The sequence below is a fragment of the Rhincodon typus genome, unplaced genomic scaffold, assembly GCF_021869965.1.
Source record: "Rhincodon typus isolate 14 unplaced genomic scaffold, sRhiTyp1.1 hic_rhity00001995, whole genome shotgun sequence".
Classification (NCBI taxonomy): Eukaryota; Metazoa; Chordata; class Chondrichthyes; order Orectolobiformes; family Rhincodontidae; genus Rhincodon; species Rhincodon typus.
The window spans coordinates 1-25,000 of record NW_025967633.1 but is presented as its reverse complement, the minus strand read 5'-3'; the positions used below and the strand labels follow the sequence as shown (position 1 = coordinate 25,000).

General features: G+C 39.4%; 1 protein-coding gene across 1 annotated transcript; it reads right to left on the bottom strand.

The window, feature by feature from the left end:
* Positions 1–6: 6 nt before the first annotated feature.
* Positions 7–24,045, bottom strand: LOC109928120 (probable phospholipid-transporting ATPase IIA; the record flags this gene model as incomplete). The annotated part of the gene is made up of 6 exons (XM_048592899.1): positions 7–1,474; positions 7,460–7,663; positions 8,174–8,231; positions 12,795–12,903; positions 21,002–21,066; positions 23,890–24,045. Coding segments are annotated over 6 exons (729 nt in total), but the record flags the coding sequence as incomplete, so codon positions are not given.
* Between the last annotated feature and the right edge of the window lie 955 nt (positions 24,046–25,000).

Sequence of the window (25,000 nt, the reverse complement as noted above, 5' to 3'; positions counted from 1 at the left end):
CAGGCAATGATTAGTGTGATTGATGTGTATAGGTTTCCACTGTATAATAAAAAGTGACATATATTTTACCTCGCACAAGTTCAATTTTACTGAGCAGAAGGGATGGTACCATGCAATATGATTTAACTATACTCACTTTTCACTCCAGAATCACCAGGGCACAGTATCATCTTTAAATAACCAGTATCCACTTTTATCACTCAATTTACAATTAAAAATGTTTTTATGAGAGCACTCCTGACACAATTACTCTGTTCTTTTTACAGTTCTCTTTTATCATGTCAAGAAGAGAGAGCCATGAAAACAAACAATCATGGCTGGGAAGGCGAAACTAGTCCTTTTAGAGCTACTATTATTTAAAAGTAGGAGTAGATGTGATGAAAAGAAAATGTGGCTTCGCAATTATTTTATAGAAAGTTTAAGTCAGCATTCTTGACTCGTTCATCAAAGCAACAGATATCTGAACTGAGAGATACTACAAAAAAAAAACCTTCTGAACACAGAACTGGAAATGTACGTAATTGCCATTCTGGGTACCTTACTATAGGAAAACTTACACTGGTTATAAAGTGCACGTGTGATCTATGACACATTCAAAACACAGATGTATTTATAACAAAATAGAAAGTACACTGACTCTATGAACATATCAATTTATGAATTAAGTGTTCTAACATAGATGAAGAATTTGTTCTTGTGTGTTCATTACCACAGCCCACATGGAAAGAGGCCCCATGGCACTCACAGTGAAACAGTGTTTTAATCACCATTTTGAAGAAGGGATTCTATCATCAGTCTGAATTAAAGAGATGCTGTACCTTTGTAACCTGTAACTAAGGTGAAAACACACAGACATGGTTGAAACATTGAAGAAAATATGTTAATTCATGTAGTCTATAGGTACAACTTAGTTGGAGAATAGAAACATATCAACAATTTGTTTAAGTCCTGAACGATAGTGGAAAAAGGTCACAAACAAAGTAAAACAATGATTAAAGAGGGACAATTTTAAATTATTTTGTATTGGTGGCTTAACCACGATTTCATTGAGCGGGTTGTGTTCCTTTTTCTTTAAGCATTTTTTTTTTCTGACTGACTTACTTTTGTACAGTACCATGATTCCCTTTTTGACTTTAGTTGCAGTTAAAACTAATGACTCTGAAGCATTATGTTGCAACTCTGGTAGTGTCTGCTGGACAATTGTTATTCATCAGTTGGTCATGAGTGTCACAGTTATAACTTTAGTGCATCAGTAGTATTTGAAATTGTCAAATAAGCTTCCCAAGTTGTTGGATGTGAATCCTTAAAGGGATGGATTATAATCCACATCTCAGCATCTACGAGGTAAGCTTAGAGTAGCTCGGAGGAGAGAATCTTCTTCTCAGATACTTCAGAACATACAGGGGAAGACAACTGATGAGAGTGATTACTGTGACTTTCCACAGGAAGGATAAGGTGATGATGAAATAGACATCTGCAACAGAAAAGCAAACAATGTATTAGTTACAAATACAGCTAGTATTACTTTTGCTTCTAAAGTATATTGAGTACTACTTCCTTGGATTCAATTGACAGAACAGGTTCTGTGAATTCCCTTATACAATGTCACTCTTATTCTAGCATCAACTGTAGGGGATTGATGACATTGAGGAACATGAATTCATCAGGCAGTGTGAGCAGCCAATCAAACTGAAAAATTCTCACAGACAGCAAATCAAGAAGCAAATAACACCGTCATTTACTCTCTCATAATTTCACACACAGCAGACTAAAAAAATCAAATCATATAATTGGGATTAAGTCACAAGTGGAAGAAAACTGTGATTATTTTTTAAAAAATGGAATTATTTTAGAATGGAAGGAATGATGCTCCAGACTTCTACAATTAGTTTTTTTAGTAAGAGACATTGTTCAGCATTAATTGTGACATGGTATGTCATTTAAAACTTAGTTGCTTCTCATTTAAAAAGGCATAACCTTAAAGAGAAAATAGCATGTAAATAGTTGAAGTTCACTTTAAATCACTGATTCTATGTTGAAAGAATCTGCAAATACTGCAATAAAGTACCCTGTGGTGCCTTTGTGGAGCAAGGTATCAATGACAGCAATCTCTGGTTTTGCATTAACTGTGTATGTGTAGTTGCCAGAAGTTAATGTCAGTTTTACACAATGGTGATGGAGAACACTTTCACTATCTTTGGAAAGAGAAATTTCAGGGCATTCTGAAAAATTCATCAGTGTTGAACTTGTAATTCTGTAGTTCAATGGATCAGCTTTGTTGAAAACTGATTGGAGCCTTAATTTTCTCATGCCACAGAAAGGGGTCCAGTTGCTTCCACTTCTTGAATCAATTGCTCTATAGGCAAAGAGGCAGGAGTAGCTACCAGGTCTTCAGTCTAAGCTTCCAAATAGTCTGCCCTAGAGGGACACTCAAAAGGCAGTGTACAAATTACCTCAAAATAGAGCAACAAGTAAATATGAAATCCAATATTATTACTAAAGCATCTTATTACTAAAGCATCTGTCACTACCCACAAACATGTGCTTTGTAATATCTATGTACTCACTGATTAGCTTTGTGAGTTGTGTGTTGTTCTTTTATTTCTGGGATTCAAGTGCATTCCAACTCAGTCTGAGGAGTGGAAGTGTCTTGTTCAGCTGAATGCAATGGTTTGTACATGATTTGTATTTAGACAGTTTCAATTCAAGTCTCTGTAAGCATCAAGAATGTGCACATGACCTACTTCTTATAGACATGTTTGAGAACATGAGGACAATTCTTTAAAAATGCACTCATAGGATGTGGGTACTGTCCATCCCTAGTTATGCTTGAAAAAGCTGTGGTAAACTGCCTTCTTGAACCTCTGGAGTCTATGTGCTCTAAGTACACTCACAATGCCATTATGGACAGAATTTCTGGATTTTGACCAAGTGACAGTGAAGGAACAGTGATAGTGAATGAGTGGCTGGGAGGAGAACTTGAAGGTGATGGTGTTCCCATGTATCTGCTCCCTTATCCTTTTAGATGGAAGTAGTCATTGGTCTGAAAGTGCTGTCAAAGGAGACTAGCCTGAAACAGCTCTCCCACTTTTAGAACCATATCCCAGTAAGGAGGACTCTTCATGGCTGACAAGTCTGTTTTAGCTATTATTGTTTCTGGTCCCTAGGTTGAAACAAGATGGTCTATCACAGCATGGCCTTGATTTGTCCATGACCAAATAACCTAACAATTTCTAGCTTCAGCATGAAAAATTGAGTAATGCGTTGTTACAATGTCAGCATCCCTGTATTCCAGCTAGATCAGTGCATTCAAGGAAGGTAGGGCCATGATCTTTCAACACAACTGAAGAAAGCTTTGGATGTGAATAATTTAAAACAGTATGGAGGCTGGGTAAAGATGTGGAGTGCATAAAACAAATTTATGCCAAATAATAAGTTTCATCTTTGTTGGTAGATTTCTTGAATGAGTAAGTAATATTTGCAAATTTCCTATTTGTGAGTAGTGATATTCAATTTCACAGATAATGATTCAGTAACAAGACTGGATTTTGTATTTAGGATTGGACCAGAGACAACAGAGTGTTACATATTAATAGGGAGATCTGATACAGTGAACGTGGGAAGCAATGACATTGAGACGGTCAAAGTCACATGGACAGTTCTCAATGAAAACATCTAGACATCTGGTTGAAAAACTGTACGCAGAGACAATTGTGATGGAAAAGCTCGGTGTTGTGTGGGCATCAAATTAATTACGTAGAAGGGGATGAAGTCGAGCCCTTTAGTAATAATTATGCCTTCTCAGTTACCCCTCCTCTGGGCACATCTTTACTTTCTTATTCCAATTTTGCACCCTCTTTGCTTTGTGCCACCACTCCTCTAATCACTGAACCTTTCTTGTCTTTCAATCTGTCACTAGCCTCTTCTGTTTTCGTTTCCTTCTCTTTGCCCTTTCCCTTCATCCGTATTTGCTTAAACTGGTCACTTCTCTAACTATTACCAGTTCTAAAGAAAGGTCATCATCTTGAAAAGTTAACTTGTCGCTCTACAGCTGCAGCCTCCTAAGTGGTTGCGGCAATCTGATTTCATTTCTGTAAAGGTGAGGAATTAGGGAAGAGGATACATGGAATCACATTTTTTCCCTACTATTTCCTGTCAAAATGCTGCTGTTTGAACAATTTCTCTAAGTTTATGTTGCAATAAAGAGGGAGTTTTCAATCAAAGTGGAGATTGTGTAAAATCACAACACATATCAATGGACTACATTCAGCTACTTTGCAACAGTAAGGCAGTTTGTTGCACAACATCCTCTTCTTGAGAGTAGAAGTTAGACCATTATGCTGTCACCAAAGCCATATGGAAGTGGAGGAGCCATGAGCAGAGTAACTCCCACACATCCTCTAGCCAGCTAGTGATGTCACTATGGCAACAGCCCACTCTCAACACATATGCACTTGGAGTTAATCTTCTCACAATCAGGTTGCTGTTGTTTGTAGATACAAGGTCATACAATGGCTTGTTGGCATGATAGTCAGTGGGAAGTTAAATTTCCTGCTGAAACACCAGCTCATCACAATTATTTTGTTTTCCACTATGACAATTGAAACCACTTCCACTTGCGTTGATACTGAATAATTAAACATTTCACTGAAGTGAATAGAAACTGAAAACCCAGAACAATTTTCCATCTCCGCTAACATTTTAATTCTCGCAAACTGTTTTAGCTATGAATATGTACATTTTTTGATAAATTTGGACAGTTAATTCAGCAACATCATGAATTTTATTTGCATTTGGTCTTTTATAACAGTTGACGAGACAGGAGATGATCCCATTATTGCAGCTAGGGATAACAGCAATGAAACATTATTCTGATGGTCACCAGTAGTCATTTAGAGCGTGTGACAATGCTTTCAAACTGCTATTCACTACAGTACAGCAACATAGTTGTACTACTCACTCACTTATCAATGGATAGATTATCCAGTTTTGCTGTTTTTAAGTTCATTCGTGTGATATGAACATGACTGGCAAGGCATGCATTTACTGCCTAACCTTAATTGCCCTGAAGAAAATGATATAGAGTCACTTTCTGGAATTGCTGTGGCCCATTTTGGTGTAGATCCATCCACAGTAGTTCTAGAGATGGAGCTCCAGGATGGAGGCCGAATGACATGGTGACATTGCTTCAAATTGAAATGATCTGAAACTTAGAGAGGAACTTGCCGGTGATGGTGTGCTCATGTTCTACTGCTGTTGTTCTTCTAGATCATGGACATTGCAAGGTTTAGAAGGTGCTTCCAGAGGAGTCTGGTTGTGTTACTGCATTGTACCTTGTTACACTGCTGCCACAGTGCATTGGCATTGGAGGGACTGAATATTGAAGGTGGTGAATGTGGTTCCTCCTTATTAACACCGTCAGGTACATTATCAAAAAAACACATAAGGAATTATCAAATATTATTTTCCTTTCATCTATCTGTATTGGCTCTGCATAACCATGTCATCAAGTCTAATCGCCCTGTCATTATGGCCCGAATATAATCCCTACAGCTGTCAGGCTAGCTGCAGCAGTTCCTCAGGGGAGTGTCCTAGGTCCAACCATCTTCAGCTGCTTCATATGGTCAAAAGTTGGGATGTCTGCCGATGATTGTACAATATTCAGCACCATTCGCAACTCCTCAGATACTAAAGCAGTCCATGTCTAAATGCAGTAAGACTTGAAAATATCAAAGCTTGGGCTGAAAAGCGATAACTAACATTCACACCACACTAATGAAATGCAATAACATTTTTTTATTACGAGGCAATCTAAACATCATCCCTTGACATTTAATGGCATTATCATCACTGTCCTCAACTACCAACATTGTGGGGTTACCACTGATCAGAAACTGAACTGGACCCACCACATAAACACAGTGGCTACAAGAGTAGGTCAGAGGCTAGGAATACTGCAGTGCGTAACTCAACTCCTGACTCTCTAGAGGTGGTCCACCATCTACAAGCCACATGTCAGGAGTGTGGTGGAACCCTATTGCCAGGATAAATGCAGCTCCAAAAACGCTCAAAAAGCTTGATGCCATCTAGGCCAAAGCAGTCTGCATGATTGGCACCATATTCACCAACATCCACTCCTTCCACCACCAATTGTCAGTAGCAGCACTGTGTACCATGCACAAGATGCACTGCAGAAATTTACCAAACAACCTTTGACAGCACCTTCCAAACCAGTGACCACTACCATCTAGAAGGACAAGGGAAGCAAATACATTAGAACATCACCTACAAGTTCCCTGCCAAGTCACTCAATATCCTGACTCTGGAAATTTGTCACCTTTCCTTCACTGCTGCTGGATTAAAATCCTGGAATTCCGTCCCTAATGGCATTGTTGGTCTACCTACAGCACATGAACAGTAGCAGTTCAAGAAGGCAGTCCAGCACCACCTTCTGAAGGGCAACTAAGAATGGGCGGAAAATGCTGACCCAGCCAGTGACGTCAATGGCCCACGAATGTGTAAAGATAATTTGGCCTATACATCTGTTTTTCTTTCCGTCCCTTCTGAGTTACTGGATTACATTTCCTACTCTTTGATCCCTGAAGTATTCTGGAAAGTCAAATTGGTGCATTCACTCTCTTTGTAGTCAAGGTGTAGCCATGATATCTAGGGAATTTGTTGCCTTATGATCCATCAATTTGCCAGTGCTAATGTTTTACTAATATCAATATCTTTAAAATTCCTCATTTTCACTCTATCTTCCATTCCCCACTGCCCCTAGTATGTTTTCTGTGTCTTCTATCATGAAGACAGATAGAAAGTGTTTGGCAATGTATCTGCTACATGTCTTTGTTGACTCACATGTAAGGGCTCCACATTTACTTTTGCTAATCTCTCACTTCGTATGCATCTATAAAACAGTTTGGAGAAGCTTTTTATGTCTCTAACTAGTTTACTCTCATATCCTATTTTCTTTTCTAATTTCTTGGTTATCAGTTAAATTTTTAAATCCACAGGCTTTAATCTTCTTTTAATATAATATTATCTGTAATTCCCCTAGTTAGCCAGAATGGGAACATTTTTCCTTTTTAGTAGTTAAGGGAATGTATGGTCATTGTGCATCGTGAAGCAACTCTTTAAATGCTTGCCATTTCCTATCAACTGTTATATTTGCAAACCTAGTCTCTCAATTTCCTTAGCCAACTCACCCCTCAAACTGATGCAATTTACTTTGTTTAGACTGGGGAACTTCATCAGAGAAATAACAAATCCATTCTCAACCCAACATCAAATTCTAACTTAGTGAATGTTTTATAAATATAAATAATACTATTACTAAAGGTACTAGATAGTACTGTGTAAAACTGCAAGGAATCAACACAACATTTTTAATAATAAGATTGGGAAAGAATTAAGAAATTCTGTGTGTACATTCATCAAAGTTTTAACATTGACTTACCGATGAACTCATGCAAGAAAACAAGAGAAGCAATGTAGCAGCTGAGACTGAGAAGTTCTGCCACAATCATGAGCCAGTGCCAGGTTTGGATAGTGAGTGCCACCATCAGTAACTCAGTGAGAATGAGTGAAGTAAAGGAAATGGCTACTGCATGCACAAACTCCGAATCAAACAACAGAAGAGCCCCATACATTATTATACCACCTGGAAAAATAAAGTGAAAATATTTTTACTCTTTTTTGAATGGAAATGCAGACACTTACAAGTCAAATAGTCCTGTCTCTGAATCAGAACATTGGTGGTTGAAAATTCACTTTAGGCTAACACTCCAGAGCAGTACCAAGGGAATGCTGCATGGTTGTTGCCATAATCGTTCAGAAAAGATATTAAATTGAGATCTGTTCGTACTCTCAAATAGATGTCAAACATTACCATCCTACTGCTTAAAGAATAGTAGGAACATTCTCCTATCCAAAATGAATCCTTTAATCAACATCACTAAAAGCATTTATCTGGTCATTATCACAATTAGGTCACTGTAATTTTTGCCCACATTGGCTGCTGAATTTCCTATATTGCAAGAGTAACTGCACTTCAAGTGTTGCACAATTACCCATAATATCTTTGGAACATTCGGAGGTCATGAAAGTCATTAAAGAACTGCAAATTCTTTTTTATGTCACATCTATTTATGATAAAGTGTGATTTCCATACCTTGGTATATACTAATTAAAACCCAAATCAAGAAGGTTTTAAAGGAGAGTGGTCGACCCTGAAATAGAGAAAAGAATCAATTTTGGAGATACTCTTCCACCTTACTATTCAATTCAACACAGAACAGAAAATCTACATATTTTAAGGTTGCTATTTTCAGATCTAGACAGGAAAGCTCAATAACACATTTAATTTAGAATTCTTTGGAAACTAATCAATTGACATTTTTAACAAGTAATTGAGTTATTTTCGTATTTGGAGATTTTAAGCAGCATCGATTCCTGGAACTGGTGCTTTAACTGCATCAGCTGTAGCATAAATTTCCATTGCATCTACTTGGAGTTTTGAAATTTGTCAGCATAGATTCAATGTTGTAGTTGTAACACTGCTGCTGAAAAATTTATTTTCAGTGCTGGGAAAATGCCTCATGAACTTTATTATCTGAAGTCATCAATGTGCTTTGTTGAAAAGGAAATGGGTCCGATCTTAGAAAAAGTTTCCCTACAGTTTCTGATGCAAACAAAAAAACTAATCCTTGCCTGTCCCTTCTCTAGCAGAGGTCATCAGTTAGTAATCAAATTTTAATTTTACCATTCGCTTAAGACCAACAATCGAACATAATTATCTATAAATATACTTCTATTGCTTTCTCCCCTTTGAAAGGTTTTAAATTCTCCTGTGAGAATTACTTTGGGAAATATTTACAAGTGTTCAGATCAGAGATTATGGAGATAGGCAATGAGTTGTCTCACTTGGATTGTCTTTCAAATGGATACTTTTCCTGTGTTACCAGACAACCACAAAGTATCCCACCTACTGACTATCAATCTCAGAAGAGCTGAGGCTAGCAGATCTGAGAGACTAGCAATCCTGTGGTGATTGCATTTGACCACAAACTGCTCAAAATAATTGCCGTAACCACTATACTCCGAGGCCAAATACTAATTCAAAGTCCCTCAGTGTCTTGTTCAATTAAAGCACTATAGACATAATACAAAGTCTCGAAAGGAAGGAATATCCTCAATAAAGTCCATAAATTATCCATGAATTCACTGATCTCAGCCAGGAAAATGATGGGAAGACTAACATGGATTGTAGTACCTCAGGACGGAAAGGGAGAGAAACAGTAATTAGCAAAGCATTATCCAGTTACCCAGCTCGGGAAGTGGAGAGCTGGATTTTGAGGTAAGATACAATGACTCTCCCTCCAGAGTTAATGCAGAAACTAACTTTGTACATTATAGTTTGGGACATTTGGCTGTGAACATTTGCATCCAGATATCATCAGGAATCACGACCTTCAGGACAGCAGTAGAGAAAAATGGAAAAGAGCTTCAATGGGAATGGCTTCATCACTCATTAGGCCCAGTGTGGGCAGCTATCATCCAACAGAAGTTTAACTTCAAGTTATGACCATCACTCACCCTCACTTCCCTCACAGTTATATCCCTTTTCAGTATTCTCAATTTGGCTATTCAGATGACTTGAGAGATTCTGTTTATTTGTGTATAGTTCTAGTGTACTTGAACAAGAGGAGAGGAATTGGGATTGAGATTTATTTGACCCAAGTTGTCAATGATATTCTGACAAAAATGAGGACAAGCATTTCTTTCATTGTCCATAGTCTTCAGCATGTGGATGTCACAGGAGAGTTCCTGTTCCTGCCCTACAACATGGTGCAAGATGATGAAAAAACAGCACATTTAGAAATATACATTAAATATTAATTTCCTAATGGAATTTTTGAAACTAACATGCGTTCAATCCAGAATTGAGAGGGCCAGAATAACAGATTTCACAGCAAGTGTTGTTAAGAAATTTTGATCCCCTTTCACGTCAAAGGCTCTTCAGATGAAAATGGCATAGGAATTCAATCGATACGTAAATCGCCAGAAATCCATTATCCTCCATCCTAACAAAAATTCCTTAGTACATCTCCATCCCTCTCGCAACTGTTAGTTCTCACTGAATGAGTCAATGCCCTACATCAATGGATCTTATCAATGATGAGTTTGCAGTTATACAATGTCTTTAATATAGGTAAGCTTGTCAAAGTTTTTCCATTTGTCCTGAACTGAGTTTCAAACACTACTTCCATCAAGACAGTTTACATTTGACTCCACACCATTTCTAATCTTCAGCCTTACATTTCTTCTATCACCACTGAAATTCTCATCCACCCCTTTGTTACTTTAAAACTTGACTGCTCTAAAGCCACTCTTCCGCACTCCACCCTATGCAATGCACCCTCACTCAAAGCTCCTTGACCTTCATCCTCTTCTGTGTCAAGTCCCATGTCTCTAACCTGTTTTCTGTGTTCCAGCACAAAATTTCCAAACAACGTTTGCAGGATTTAAAGATTTTCATTTCAAATTTCGATTGCAAGCTGTAAGATTGGATTCAATAAATCTAGTAATTTGTGGGTTACCAACTCAAAAAAAAACACAGCTGTAAACCCAAATGGTTTTTTTGTTAAAAGTTGTTCTGAAGAGAAGTCATACTGGGGCTTGAAACTTTAACTCTGTTTCTCACTCCACAGATGCTATCAGTCCTGATGAGTTTCCCCAGCACTTTCTCGCTTTTATTGGCTTACTCTGTACCTAACCTCTCCATGACTTTGGTCCCGCATATTATAGCTTACTCCTTGGGTGAGGATTTTAGTTTTGTGGTCAAGATTCCAACTTGGAATCACTTCCTGGTCCTGACCCCACAGAATGTTGGTGTCACCCTGTCAAACTAAATTTTTGTTGGGTTGGCCAATTGTTAGCATCTAGTGGGGTCTGAAGCCAAGTGAAACTAGGGAAAAGATCTTGGTTACATGTAATTTCAAGAGATAACTGGATGAGAAGTTGACTGTACTTATAGGGAGCAAGTGATCAGCAGGATTGGAGTTTTGCAATGTTATTGAAATAAAACTCTTACTGGAAAGGCAGTTGCCTGATCTCTGTCAAACCAATATTTAATCTCTGGTGTTTAAAACCAATTACTTCTCAGATGGTGATGGGGTCTCAACAGGAGTCCCTTCAGTCATGAAAATACATGGACTTCATTGAGGCAGGTAGGAGGGAGAGGGCACAGGATACTTTACAATGGAGGTGCCCTCTCAGAACTTTAAAAATCCTTCAAAGTACACGCAGCCATACCATCAGAGTGACTTTGTGGACAGGACAGGATGGGTGGTGAGCTCTTTAAGTTGGCTGTGGGAGGGACTGATAGTGCAACATTCATAGAAAGACAGAGCACTTGTTCTCTCAATCTGCCACTTGGAGGATGCCCCCTCTCATTGACCATATTTCAGTCATTAAAGGGGCCTGTCTGCCATGTGGAAAATTGACATGGAAGGAAGGCCTTAATAGGTCCCTGAGACCTTTTCTTAATCATGGGGTGGCACGGTGGCTCAGCAGTTAGCATTGCTGCATCGCAGCGCCAGGGACTCAGGTTCGATTCCACCCTCAGGCGACTGTGTGGATTTTGCACATTTTCCGTGTGTCTGCGTGGGTTTCCTCTGGGTGCTCCGGTTTCCTCCCACAGTCCAAAGATGTGCAGGCTAGATGGATTGGCCATGCTAAATTGCCCATAGTGTTCAGGGATGTGTAGATTAGGTGGGTTATAGGTGGATTGGTCTGGGTGGGATGCTCTGAGGGTAGGTGTGGACTTGTTGGGCCGAAAGGCCTGTTTCCACACTGTAGGGATTCTATGATTCTATGATCTATTAGGGCAGAAACAGGGATATTTGCTGACAATTGCACAAATGTTCAGCACCACCTCAGAGTTAAGCACAGAAGCAATCTGTGCCCACATGGAGCAAGACCTAGACAGCAGTCAGGATTGGGCTAATAGACATTCAATGGTATTGCTATCACTCAACCACCCATTACTAACAACCTAGCAGTTACCAGTGATCAGAAACTGAACTGGAATAACCATATAAATACTGTAGCTACAAGAACAGGTCAGAGGCTGAGAGCTCTGCAATGAGTAACTTACCTCCTGGCTGCCCAAAGTCTGTCTACCATGTACAAGTCACAAGTCAGGAGCATGACGCAATACTCCCCACTTGCCTGGATAGTTGCAGCTCCAGCAATGCTCAAGATTTATACCATTCAGAACAATGCAGCCCACTTAATTTGCATCCATCCACTCCCTCCACCACCAACAAACTCTTTTTTTGGAATATAACATAATTCTAGTAATGTGCAGCAACATAAATATATGTTGTAACTTTCTCTCTATACAAACTAGTGAACAGTTTTGAAAAATGCTCAATGATGGTGACAAAAGTCTGTCACAAGAGTGACTGCAATTCAGAGGTACTTCATCAGTTGTATTGTACAATGGTGCATCTTGAGGTCATGAAAGGCACTTATAAATGCAAGGTCTTCTTCTTACTTTAAATAAAGTACTAAAACAAAAATGTTGATTATAAAGTTCAAATAAGTCATATATTTTTTGCAATATATGAAAGAAGACTAGATATAAATTTAGACATTTATATAAACAATACAGCACTTGAAAATCTGAACTTAATTAGTTCAATTAGTAACATTCCAAAAGTAACAATAAAAATACATACATTTCTTGCATAGCACATATTCATCTTGAGATTTATTCTAATGCATACCTTAGTAAGATCTTTGTATAGTTCTGGATAAAGCATTGCAACTTCTGACTTCACATCCTTGTCCAGAACAAGAGAGAACACTGGGAACATGGTGTAAATTGTTGAATACCTGAGAAGATAAATATAAAAGTGTCACCTTTCATTTTCACTCCTACATTTCTCCTTTGATAAATAACTAAAGCATCATGACTTTTTAAAAATGATTTCTTTGACTTTAGAAGGTGCCAGTATTGAAAAGACTACATTTCTTGCCTATCCCTATTGCAGTTCTTGTACTTATACTGTTCAGTAGGGAATTTGGTGATATTGATCCTGTGACAATGAAGAAAATGACAATATGTGTTCAGATTAGGATGGTGGGAAACTGAAGAGACACTTGAACATTATAGTACTCCTCTCATCTTACTGCCTTAGTCCTCTTCGCTTGTAGAAGGCCACTGAGGAAACAATGGGTAGGAATAATTACCCATACTTAAAAGAACCTCTGAGAAATGTCCTGGGACTTTGATAATTGGCCTTGAGTAATTGCAATTACTTGCTTTTGCGTCAGGTTTTAAGCCAATGAGAGGTGTTCCCTTCAACTGCATTGATCAAAGTTTTGCTTTGCTTCCTTGCTGCCATACGAGGATAAATACTACCATTTTTTTTCTTGGCAGCAATTTTAGTTCTTGTTTTCCTCACTGAACCATAGTCTGGAGCTCAGTGGGTTTCGCAGAATAATAACTGAACATCTGCAAGTAGGTGATTGAAGAATGGGTGTCACTGGAGAGCAGTGAAGATTCCTTCCATCACTTGGCTATGCGTTGTTAGAAGGCTCATAGGATAGTTGCTGTCAAAACAGGTTTGCCTTGTGGATAGGACATTGCACTTACATCAACACTGAGCATCATAAATATAACTGCTTGGCAGGACAGCACTTAAACGTTGTTAAAAAGGGCATGAAGTCAAAACTTTTCATTTAAGACATTTATTAATTCAAGGGTCAATACATATATGGTAAATATCACAAGATATTTCAAACTTGCTCTTGGAGGGCACTTCATATTCAATACGTAGCCTCTTCAAAGTAGATGACTGGATTCAATTGAGCCCCACCTTTCCGAAAAAACTCCTTGACTTTGGTCAGACTCCAAGACAGATAGTCCACATACAAAGTTACAGTTTCAATATTTACTGCTGACACACAAATTCAAAATTAATCTTGTTTTACTCCTTTTAAATCCTTCTCCTTTACATATCTCTAACTAACACATTCAGAGATGTTATGACGTATCCCTGAAGCAGATGGGCATTCTGGAATTAGAGATAGGAACGATACCTCTGCACGTCAAGACCTTCATCTTTCTCCATTATACCCATAGTGATTGACCCCTGCATTTTCATTTAACTAACAGTACTGGGCTCTCCAGATTCACTATATATTGCTCTTGAGAACTGATGCAGCAAAAACAAACCACTGCAGGCTCTTCACCAACTCAACTCATTGTTGAACAATCAATGCTGTTGTTCCAGCATTCAAAACAACAGCCATTGTGAATCTATATATAAAATACCATAGAAGTTGGATATGCACACACAGTTTGTCGCAAACATTTCAGATGCATTTATAAATCTGAAAACACTCCTTGCCCCTCACGAATAACAAAATTGGCAAAGGAACTCAATTCTGGAGATTTGCAATTTTAGTAAGCATACATGACATGCAAATGTATGCAAAATTACTTCCGATACTCGCCATCAGGAAACTGAACCCACCTTTTAACTTCCAAGAGCCTAACTGTAAACTTTGAACTTGCTGTCGGGAACCTGATTCTCTGCCCACTTTGCTTCCCATGCCCAGGAACAGTGCAAGATTCCACCCACTGTATTCTTGAATATTTACAACCACGTTTCATCACCTCTCATTTTGCTGCATAAAATTTCATGCCATGTATGTACCCATTTCACTGGCTGATCAGTGTACTCTTGAACTCTATTACTAGGCGTTTCATTGGTTATTGCATTTCCAACTTTTATACATATGTAGATTTCAAAATTAAAGTTTAATATCCCAAGTCCAAATCATTTACATACACCCTTGAACTAAACCCAATGGAACACCACCCTATCTTTATGCAATCCCAAAATACAGCATTCACCACAACTCTCTTTCTACTATACAACAATTTGACATAGTTGCTGCTACTTCCTCTTTTTATAGAATCCCTACAGTGTGGAAACAGGCCCTTTGGCCCAACAAGTCCACACTGACCCTAAGAGCATTCCACCCAGAACCAATCCCCTATAACCCACCTAATCTACACATCCTTGAACATTACAGGCAATTTAGCACGACCAATCCACCTAACCTGCACATCTTTGGACTGTGGGAGGAAATCGGAGCACCTGGAGGAAAGCCATGCAAACATGGGGAGAATGTGCAAACTCCACACAGACAGTGGCCTGGAGGTAGAATCGAACCTGGGTCCCTGGCGCTGTGAGGTAGCAGTGCTAACTACTGAGCCACCGTGCTGCCCTTTTGTCCCATGGCTTTCAATGTTGCCAACATTCCTAATAAATGGTACTTCAAACTCCTTCTGAAAATCCTGTGACATGACAATCAAACATGGTTAAAGTCACTTTTATATTCTACAATCCCACCTAAAGTATGGATTCACTATGATCTCCATTCTCAAGATTATTAATATTTAAATTAACTCCTACAATATTGTGAATTGCTATTTCACATAGTTTAAAAACCAAAACAACTGCAGATGCTGGAAATCAGAAAGAAAAACAGAAATTGCTCGAAACGCTCAGCAGGTATGGTGTGTGGAGAGAAATCAGAGTTAAAGTTTCAGATCATGGTGAATCCATACTTTAGGTACCAAAACTGAGGAAGGGTCACTGGACATGAAACGTGAACTCTGATTTCTCTTTACTGATGCCAGAACTGCTGAGCTTTTTCAGCAATTTCTGTTTTTGTTTCTGATTTACAGCATCAGCACTTCTTTTGATTTTTAAAGGTTTAGTAATTGTTCCTTGTTTATTGCTTGTAGTTGCTAAGGTTTGCAATGGCAGGAGAATTTTGCTGCATGGAGTGTTCCTGCAAAATGTGGGAAATCAGGAACACTTCCAGTGTCCATGGCAACCACTTATACAGGAAGGGTGTTCAACTGAAGCTTCTGATTGTTCACATGGAGTGGCTGGAACTGCGAATGGACTCACTACGGAGCATCCATGAGCATTAGAACATCACGGAGATCACATTTAGTGAGCTGGTCACATCACAAGTAAAACCTACACTAGCAGAAAAGTGTTGGGTGAACACCAGACTGGGAGAGCTTTAGTGATAGGGGACTCGATTGTAAGGAGAGCTGACAGACGGTTCTGTGGCAGCAAACGAGACTCTCATATGGTATGTTGCCCCCTTGGTGCCAGCGTCAGGGATGTCTCAGAGGTGGCTGCAGGTCATTCTGAAGGGGAAGGGTGAACAGCCAGCAGTCAGAGTACATGTTGGCATTAACGACATGGGTATAAAAAAGAGGTCCTCTAATAGGAATTAAGAGGGTTAGGTAGTAGATTAAAGAGGAAGGCAAGTAAGGTTGTAATCTCTGGATCAGTTCCAATGCCACGCATTAATGAGTATAGGAATAGGAAGATCAGTCAGATGAATGCATGACTAAAGGGATGGTGTCAGAAGGAGGGCTTTAAGATTTTTGGATCACTGAGACAGCTTCCGGGGTCGGTGGGACCTGTACAAGCTGGATGGGTTACACTTGAACTGGAATGGGTCCAATATCCTTGCTGGGAATTTTGCTCATGCTGTCGGGGAAGTGTTAAACTAATTTGCGAAGGTGGTGGGGCACAGGCTAGATGTAAAGTCAGGAGCAAGGTTCAGTCAGATATAAAAGGAATACTAGTCCAGAAGGCGCAGAAGACATGGGCATGATAAGGCAAATGGGAAGATCAGAAAGCTAAATTGTACCTATTTTAATACAGGCAGTCTGACTGGTAAGGCAGATGAACTTAAGAGCATTGATTAGCACATGGGAATATGATTTTGTTGCAATTACTGAGACATGTTTGAAGGAAGGACAGGACTGGCAACTCAACATTCTTGGGTATAGAAGTTTCAGGTGCGACGGGACGATGTAAGAGAGATGGGGGCATTACATTATTGGTAAAGGAGACCATCACTGCAGTAATGAGGGAGGATATCTTAAAAGGCTCTTCAAACAAGGCCATCTGGGTAGAGCTTGGGAATAAAAAAAAGCTGAAGTGCCAGAAGACTAGAGGATAGCTAACGTGGTTCCTTTGTTCAGAAGGGCAGCAGGGATAGGCCAGGTGATTACAGATCAGAGAGTCTGATACCAGTGTTATGGAGATTATTGGAAAAAGTTCATAGGGACAGGATTAAATCAGCACTTGGAAAGGCAGGGATTGATCAGGGATGGTCAGGATGTATTTGTTGAAGGAGATCCTGTCTGACTAATTTAATTGAGCATTTTTTGAAAAGGTAACTAAATATATTGATGAGAGTAGTACAGTTGATGTGATTTACATGGACTTTAGTAAGGCCTTTGACAAGGTCCCACAATGAAAGCTTGAAAAGTTAAGAGTCCATGGGATCCAAGGCAAGTTGGCAAACTGGGTCCAAAATTGGCTTACAAATAGGAGGCAAAAGGTGACGGTGAAGAGTTGTTTTTCAAAATAGCAGCCTGTGACAGGGTTTGGTGCTGGGACCCTTCAGTTTGTTATTTATGTTAATGACTTGAATGTGAATGCAAAAAGGTATAATTAGTAAATTTGCAAACGACATAGAAAATTGGTGGTGTCAATAGTGAGGAGAATAGTCTCAGGCTACAGTCTGATATTGATCAGCTGGTAAATTGGGCAGAGCAATGGCAGATGGAATTTAATCCTGATATGTGTAAGATGAAGTATTTTGGAAGGTGTAATAAGGGAAGGACATATACAATAAATGTTGGGTACCTAGGGAGTTTTGAGGAACAAAGAGACCTTGGTGTACAAGTTCATTGATCCCTGAAGGTGTCAGTACAGGTAGCCAGGGTGGTGATAAAGGCAGACAGATGCTTGCCTTCCTTATCTGGGCCATAGAATATAGGATTAAGGAAGTCTTGTTACAACTTTATAAGGTACACAGACAGGAGGTTGGAAGAACACAGCAAGCCAGGCAGCAACTCCAGGAAAGGAGAAGTCAACTTTATAACATTGGTTAGTCCACAGACGGAGTACCACATGCAGTTCTGATCTCCACACAATCAGAGAATGTGATTGCATTGGAGAGGGTGCAGAGGAGAATCTCCATGGTGTTGCCTGGGAATAAAGCTATCAGTTATGAGGACAGACTGGATAGGCTGGGTTCATTTTCCCTGGAGCTCAGGAGACTGGGAGGGGAATGTGACTGAGGTATACAAAATGGTGAGAGGCATAGACCAGATAGATCATGAGAATCTTTACCTTATGGCAGACGTGTCTAAGATCAGAGGGCACAAGCTTAAGACTAGGAGTAAGCGGTTTAGAGGAGATGTCTTCACTCAGAGGGTGATAGAAATATGAACAAGCTGCCTGTGAAGATGGTGAAGGCACAGACTCTCACAACATTTAAAAAGCATCTGGACAAGCAGTTAAAATGCCAGGACATAGTCGGCAGTGGACCAAGGGCAGGTAATTGGGATTAGTGTAATTTAGTGCTTACTAGTCAGCATGGACATGGTGGGCGAAAGAGCTGTTTGATTCTCTACATATAGTGTGTGTGGTTTAAAATTATTCTCTTTTATGTTCAGTAAACCCATTTAGTCATTATTACTTACATTGGTATGGTTCAAGTTTGGGTAATGAAGATTTTTTTCATCTTTCAATTCAATCCTGGAATCCTGCTTATTTTTTCATGCTGCATTCTTCTACTGCATTTATTGTTACTATTTAGCAGAATAATGCCTTAATAGCATGTTCCTATACCAGTAAGATATTCTTTAGCAAAAATATTAAAATGTAGAAGTATAATATTTCTTATCCATATTTCTGATGTCACATTTTCTGTTCCAACTTACCGTACACCAATCTAATCAAAGACATTTCTTGCTGATGATTGGATTATTTGCAAATTTGTTCCAAAAATCAATGCAGAAAAATGAAACAAAGCCAATCATTTGAAACGGAAGGAGAAACTCCTCCACTAATAACGCAATATAAGGGGTCCCCAATTTACAAATCCAATCCCATATAGGGGTGTGATTTTAAAGATCTGACATACAAACATTTCCTATACTTACAAATGGCTACTTTTATATTGGCCTGCACTGTGTTCCAACTTGAATCCAACTTGACTTGCCGATTCACAACCCAGGACTGCCTGTACTTATTAACAGATCATGTCCAACCTCAACACATCAAAATCTGTAGTGAGCACACTTAAGGATGAGGAAACACAGGCAATTCATCCTGAGAAAAGAGGAGACTACCATGGATGCTACAGGACTGCAATAAAAACTGTAAATACTGGAAATACTGAGCAAACCTAGTAGCATTGTGAAGACAGAAGCAGAGTTCGCAGCTTATTTGGTCTGTTAAGGCAGTCGCCAAACTGAAATGTTAGTTCTGTTTCTCTCTCCATAGATGCTGCCAGAACTGCTGGCTATTTTCAGCATTTTCTATTTTATCCTGAGTCCTGACTCACTGCTTGAAGTACAAATAATTTTAAAATGACACATGCATCCTGTTGAGTTGTAGGTTCAAATTAACAAGTGTGTTCCAAAATACATTCCAATCTCCAAGTCTCTGGATTACATCTAAAGGACCATTCAGATGCTGTTTGTTTAATGAGTAGGATCTGTGTAACACAGATCCACCATAGCAGAATAATGCATTCTTAGTTGTATGATAACTCACAACTTTCTTTACAGCAACAGATCATTCATGGGCAACATCACAAGGGGATTTCCACAAATTTAAGAATTTAATGTGGTAATGTTCAGGGATGGCATCCATGTAGACATCACAGTTCTATATCTGAGTTTGTTACAGATGTAGACAACCTGCAATTGCAGTGTCCTTCTGAGCTACAGCCTAACACTGACAAACATAATTTTGGAAGTTTCATCTTCAGATAACACACCAACTCTGTTTAGGGAAGGGTCTGTTAATATTACAATTAGACTCTGTATTCCCAAACAGGCATGATTTTACATTACAAGCATGTTACATATGAAATGGTACAGTGGTGCATTCCTTACTAATTAGTGTAAAACTGACTTACAGCGAACAAAAGAAGTTCCAATTATTTTAAAACATTGTATAACAAAGTAATTTTCTTTGCATAGTCACACAGCAGTTAATTAGAAGAAAGTGGATGCTGTTACTCAAACTGTTCCTTATGAAGGAACACCTTAAGGCAAATAGCTGCTCAGATTTCAATGACCACATTGAGTATCATTTGCTCGAAATAGATTTTAGCACCCCCATTGAGTTCATCCTTGCTCAACATACCATTTCCCAACTAATGCAATTGACCAATAGTGACCTGGAGGCATACTGTGACTTACCTTTCAATTTCCTCCATTTTGAGGAACCTTCCTTTAGGAAACCCTTTGGTATCAGGTCCCACCAGCTAAATGCAGAATGTATTAAATTACAGCTGCCATTGTCCTACCAGACCACAAGGTTGCTCTGTCACTAGAGAGGGATGACTGGCAATGGTTTAACCTGGGGTCACCACACCTCAGGTGAAGGGAGAGGTTGAGGAGGAGAGTCCTTCATGATAACTTCATTTGGTACAGGAATTGAACCCATGTTATTGGAATCATTCTGCATTGCTAACCAGCCATCCAGCCAACTGAGCTAACTGACCTTCTAGAATGTACTACATGTTACTCAAAACATATATTAAAAAAAGAGTTAATCTCAAAAACTTCTGAAACAGATGGAACATCTGTCAATTTTCATTTTATTCTCAAACGCACATGAGTACTAAGAAGAAATTAATAAACTTCTTTTAGGAGGTCAGTACAAAGTTATAATTGGCCTTACTTGTTTGTGAACTATTCACACACACACTCAATCTTTACTATATTCCACAGATCAATTCAGCTTTCCTCTGAGATAATTCTTTCCTCATTAACAAAGCAAGTAGTATCAATATTTACAGTAATTAATGTGGAAGCTGCATCAACCCATTTACAACTAATATGACAAAATCTACTTACCCTATAACAAGGAAACCTTGATACAGAGGAATGGAAGCAAAATAAAATACTGAAGAGAAAACAGCCTGTGGAAAAACAGAGTTCATTAACAAATGGAACTATTTTAACTGGCAAAGTTGGACATTATGATAATTACTTTTGAAACGGACTATTACAGAAAATATTAGTGGGCTGGTGGTGCAATGGAGTCACTTCTGATCTTCCAAATCACTACATATGACTTTAGCCAAATTGTTGAGGTATGTGCCTGATCCCAAGGAGAGTGGAAATACATCAGCTCATTGGCGTCCCAATAACTGGACTCCAGGCTGGCTGTAGGAGAGACTGGAAGTCTCATTGTTCCTCAACTCGATAACAGCATGAAGGTCACACTGCCAATATTTAAAAGAACACTGTCATCTGTCAACTTCCTTAATTCAATTAACTATTTGTCAATTTTGTACTATTACTTAAGTGCATGTTATTTTTGTTGGTGGAAGAAAGGAACAATATTCCTTCTGCTATACCACCACTGCACAATAAATCATGAATAAAGTTTTTTTTTGCTTCTCTTGATGTATTTAAAAATTCCTTATGAGCAGATGTAAGGGCATTACTCAGAGCATTAAAAGTTACAAACTCAGATGTGTAGCAATTACAACGATCTAGTCTTTTAATAGATTGATATTGCCTGTGCAGCTGGACTCAGAGGTAGTGTCAATCCAAGTCTGGAAGACAAATTAATTGTCTTTTCTTCCTCCAAATTTAGGACTGTTTGGAGAGGTTTCCTGCTGTTTCCCATGGACTCTGGCTTTGCTGGGGTTCGTTGACGGCAAACCCGGTCAAATAGACTGAAGGAAAGAGAGGTGACGACCCCACACAGGCATGTGCACGTGGGTAGGGAGGGTAAAGGGGAGAAGCTGCACTGCACTGGAATGATCAATGCCTGCACATGGTAAGGCAAGCAAGACTGTGGGGAGACCAAAGTTTACATAAGGAAGGTCAACACTAATGTCCTGTGAGTTAAGGGTAACAAAGGGAAGGTGAAGGCTAATTGAGGGAGAGTCTGAGCTGGTGGATAGAAGGTCGGGGGAAGTGGGGGGGAAGGGGGAATGGAGCTGACTGGCAGAAACTCTACAGTGAATGGCAATTGATCAAGGGTGATGGTGGGTGGATCAGGAGTCACCAAAAAAACAGGACAAGGCTGATGGAATGAGGGTTGTGATCGATAGAGAAGAGGGCAAATGTGACTGAGGGAGGGTGCAGATTGATGCCTTCCAGGTCCTGGGATCCCATGTGGACAGATCCAACAAGGAGCTTCATTGCATATTCAACAAAGACAAGCTCCAAACAAGCAGCCAGAATGACACTGCTAAGTGACAAGGAACCTGTCCAGGTAACATTTAAACGTGATGTCTGATCCTTCGAGTGCATTAGCTAAAGGTGGGGCCAGTGACTTCCTGCCACACCTAGCCACATGACGAGCTGCAACCCTTGCCTCTGCATATCTAATTGGCTGGCCATCTCATAGCCAAAAGCTCCATTTCCAAACAGAGGTGGCATGCATTTGTAGACCTGCTGTCCCATCTGTTAATATGAACAGATTCCATTCTTAAGGGCAGTACAGTGGCTCAGTGGTTAGCACTGCTGCCTCACAGTGCCAGGAACCCAGGTTCAAGTCCACCCTTGGCAATTGCCTGTGTGGAGTTTGCACATTCTCCCTGTGTCTGCGTCGGTTTCTGCTGGGTGCTCTGGTTTTCTCTCACATTCCAAAGATGCGCAGGCAAGGTGGATTGGCCAGGGGAAATGCAGGGTTAAAAGGATGGTGGGGGAAGGGGGATGCTCTTAGGAGGGTCAATGTGGACTCAATAAGGCCAAATGACCTGCTTGCACCATTCAGCAATTCTATGATTCTACATCTCCCTACAACATGCAAACTCTCTTGACAGGAATTGCAATAAAGATACTGAACAGCTGCAGTAGCTCTGATTGAGTTTTTCCCTCTGAACTTCAGGAGCACAGAAGCTCATTACAAGACAAATGCTATGTTTACACAAAACAAAAACAAAAATTTCTGGAGAAACTCAGCATCTATGGAGGTAGAAACGGAGTTAATATTTCAAGACCAGTGACCGTTCTTCAGACCTTTCAAGAAACTTTATCTCTTCCTTCCAGGCATTAAGGAACACAAGCTCCAATAATTCAGAGGTACCTCCACCCCTCTGGGACCTTCCTCCCCTTCCCTTCCCTCTGCTCCATCTCTTCTCATAACCACACCTCTTGTCGGATATTTACTATCCCTTCTGACCTTCAGCTCTCTGATGCTGAACGTTCCATACCATCCAGCATCCGTAGTCCTTTGTTTTATTTTTTGCTATATTTACTCATTCAGCTAAGTCAGCACAATCAGACAACTAGAACTGCTACTTTTCTGGACTGTGCAGTTAGTGTGCTGTTACTCATTAGACCAGCAGGAAACCACTTCTTTGAATGAGGTTTTGTTATTCTTTTAACAAAGATAAAAATGATTGGTGCACATAGATTAAAGACCTTTGCTTACCCTCAAGCTTGTTTTTAGATAGATTACCCCTTATGTATGCTCTCCCGTATTGCTCATTTTGCTCCTGCAATATCCCAGAGTGAACAGATGGAAACTGGGATGGGTGGTAGTGGTATGGGATGGGGGGAGTGTTTCTGAAGGGAGAGAATCTCTTTATTGTGAAATAATATGGAAAATATATAGATAGAAAGACGCCATGATAGGTACGCTTAAAATGTTGTGGCGTTTTGCTTGTTATTACACATGCTGACTGAACTACTAGCCCACAATTCAATTCCAGCGGTCTTTTGTTACTGTATAATCGTGAATTTTTCAACACTTGTTTCTCAGAGAACAGTGGTTTGCTTACCTGCATGGTACTAATACACAGGCTCCTGTGGATCACAAACTGGCTGAGAGCTGCTGATCTCTTGTAGCTGTTGCGTCCATGAACCATCAGCAATCTACCAAGGTGTTTGAACTGAGTAATAGAGAAATCTGATGCCAAAGACGCTTGCTTTCCTTCCTAGCGAAGTTGAAGCAAAAAAAATCATGACTTTGCTTAGCAGTGTTGGTTTATCTCAAAAGCACTTTTTTCTGAAAAGCATACTTGTTGGGATGCAAAGAAAGAAAACAATGTCAAATTTTCAGGTGATCAAGGAAACCAATTAAATAATCTTAGTATAACAGTGCAGAGTAAATTGAAATCCAGTTAACAGAGATGAAGGACAGTATTATAAGCCATCACACCATCGCACTCTATGACTTAAGTCTAAGTCGAAGTATGTTCAACCTTGTGTCATTCAAACTCTGGCAGACTGCAAGAATCACACGGTGTAAGAGGATATGCATTCCTTTTTATTTTGTATAACACCAGGTAAAACAATTAAAGTAATCTACACTTAAGTAATAACTTAATTCAGTTACGAATTACATTAAACAAACAGCAGTCAATATCATTTATGAATTCCACATCTTACAATCCAATTTTAAAGTTGTTAAGGGAAACAAGGAATTTGTGAAGATCATTTGATCTGAACAGTTTTAGTTAAAACCTATTTTTGGTCGATTTTCACAGATCCTTGACACCATCAGAATAAATATACACTGAACTGGTTTCCAAACATTATCTCTTCAAGTTTTCCCTCAGATTTCCGAAGGAAGATGCTTTTGCTGGCACACTTCTGCCTGTTAAAAATTACACATTGCCTTCTCTCCTTGAAAGTGGCCTCTGGTGACCACTACTTGTCACTTGATTCCTGTTCTTGTGGCCCCACACTATCTGCGGGCTGTGACCTTTTGCTTTGAAAATATTTAGCCCTTCTGGTTGGCTTCTCCCTCAGAAACCTAATTATATTTTCAAACTATAACATGAACACCACAGAATTCAAATGAAAACCTTGAAAATGTGTCTTTGTTGAAACATAACTTGCACTAAGCCTTGTTTTACAAAGCTGACATTGGTGGGTTTGCAGCCCCCT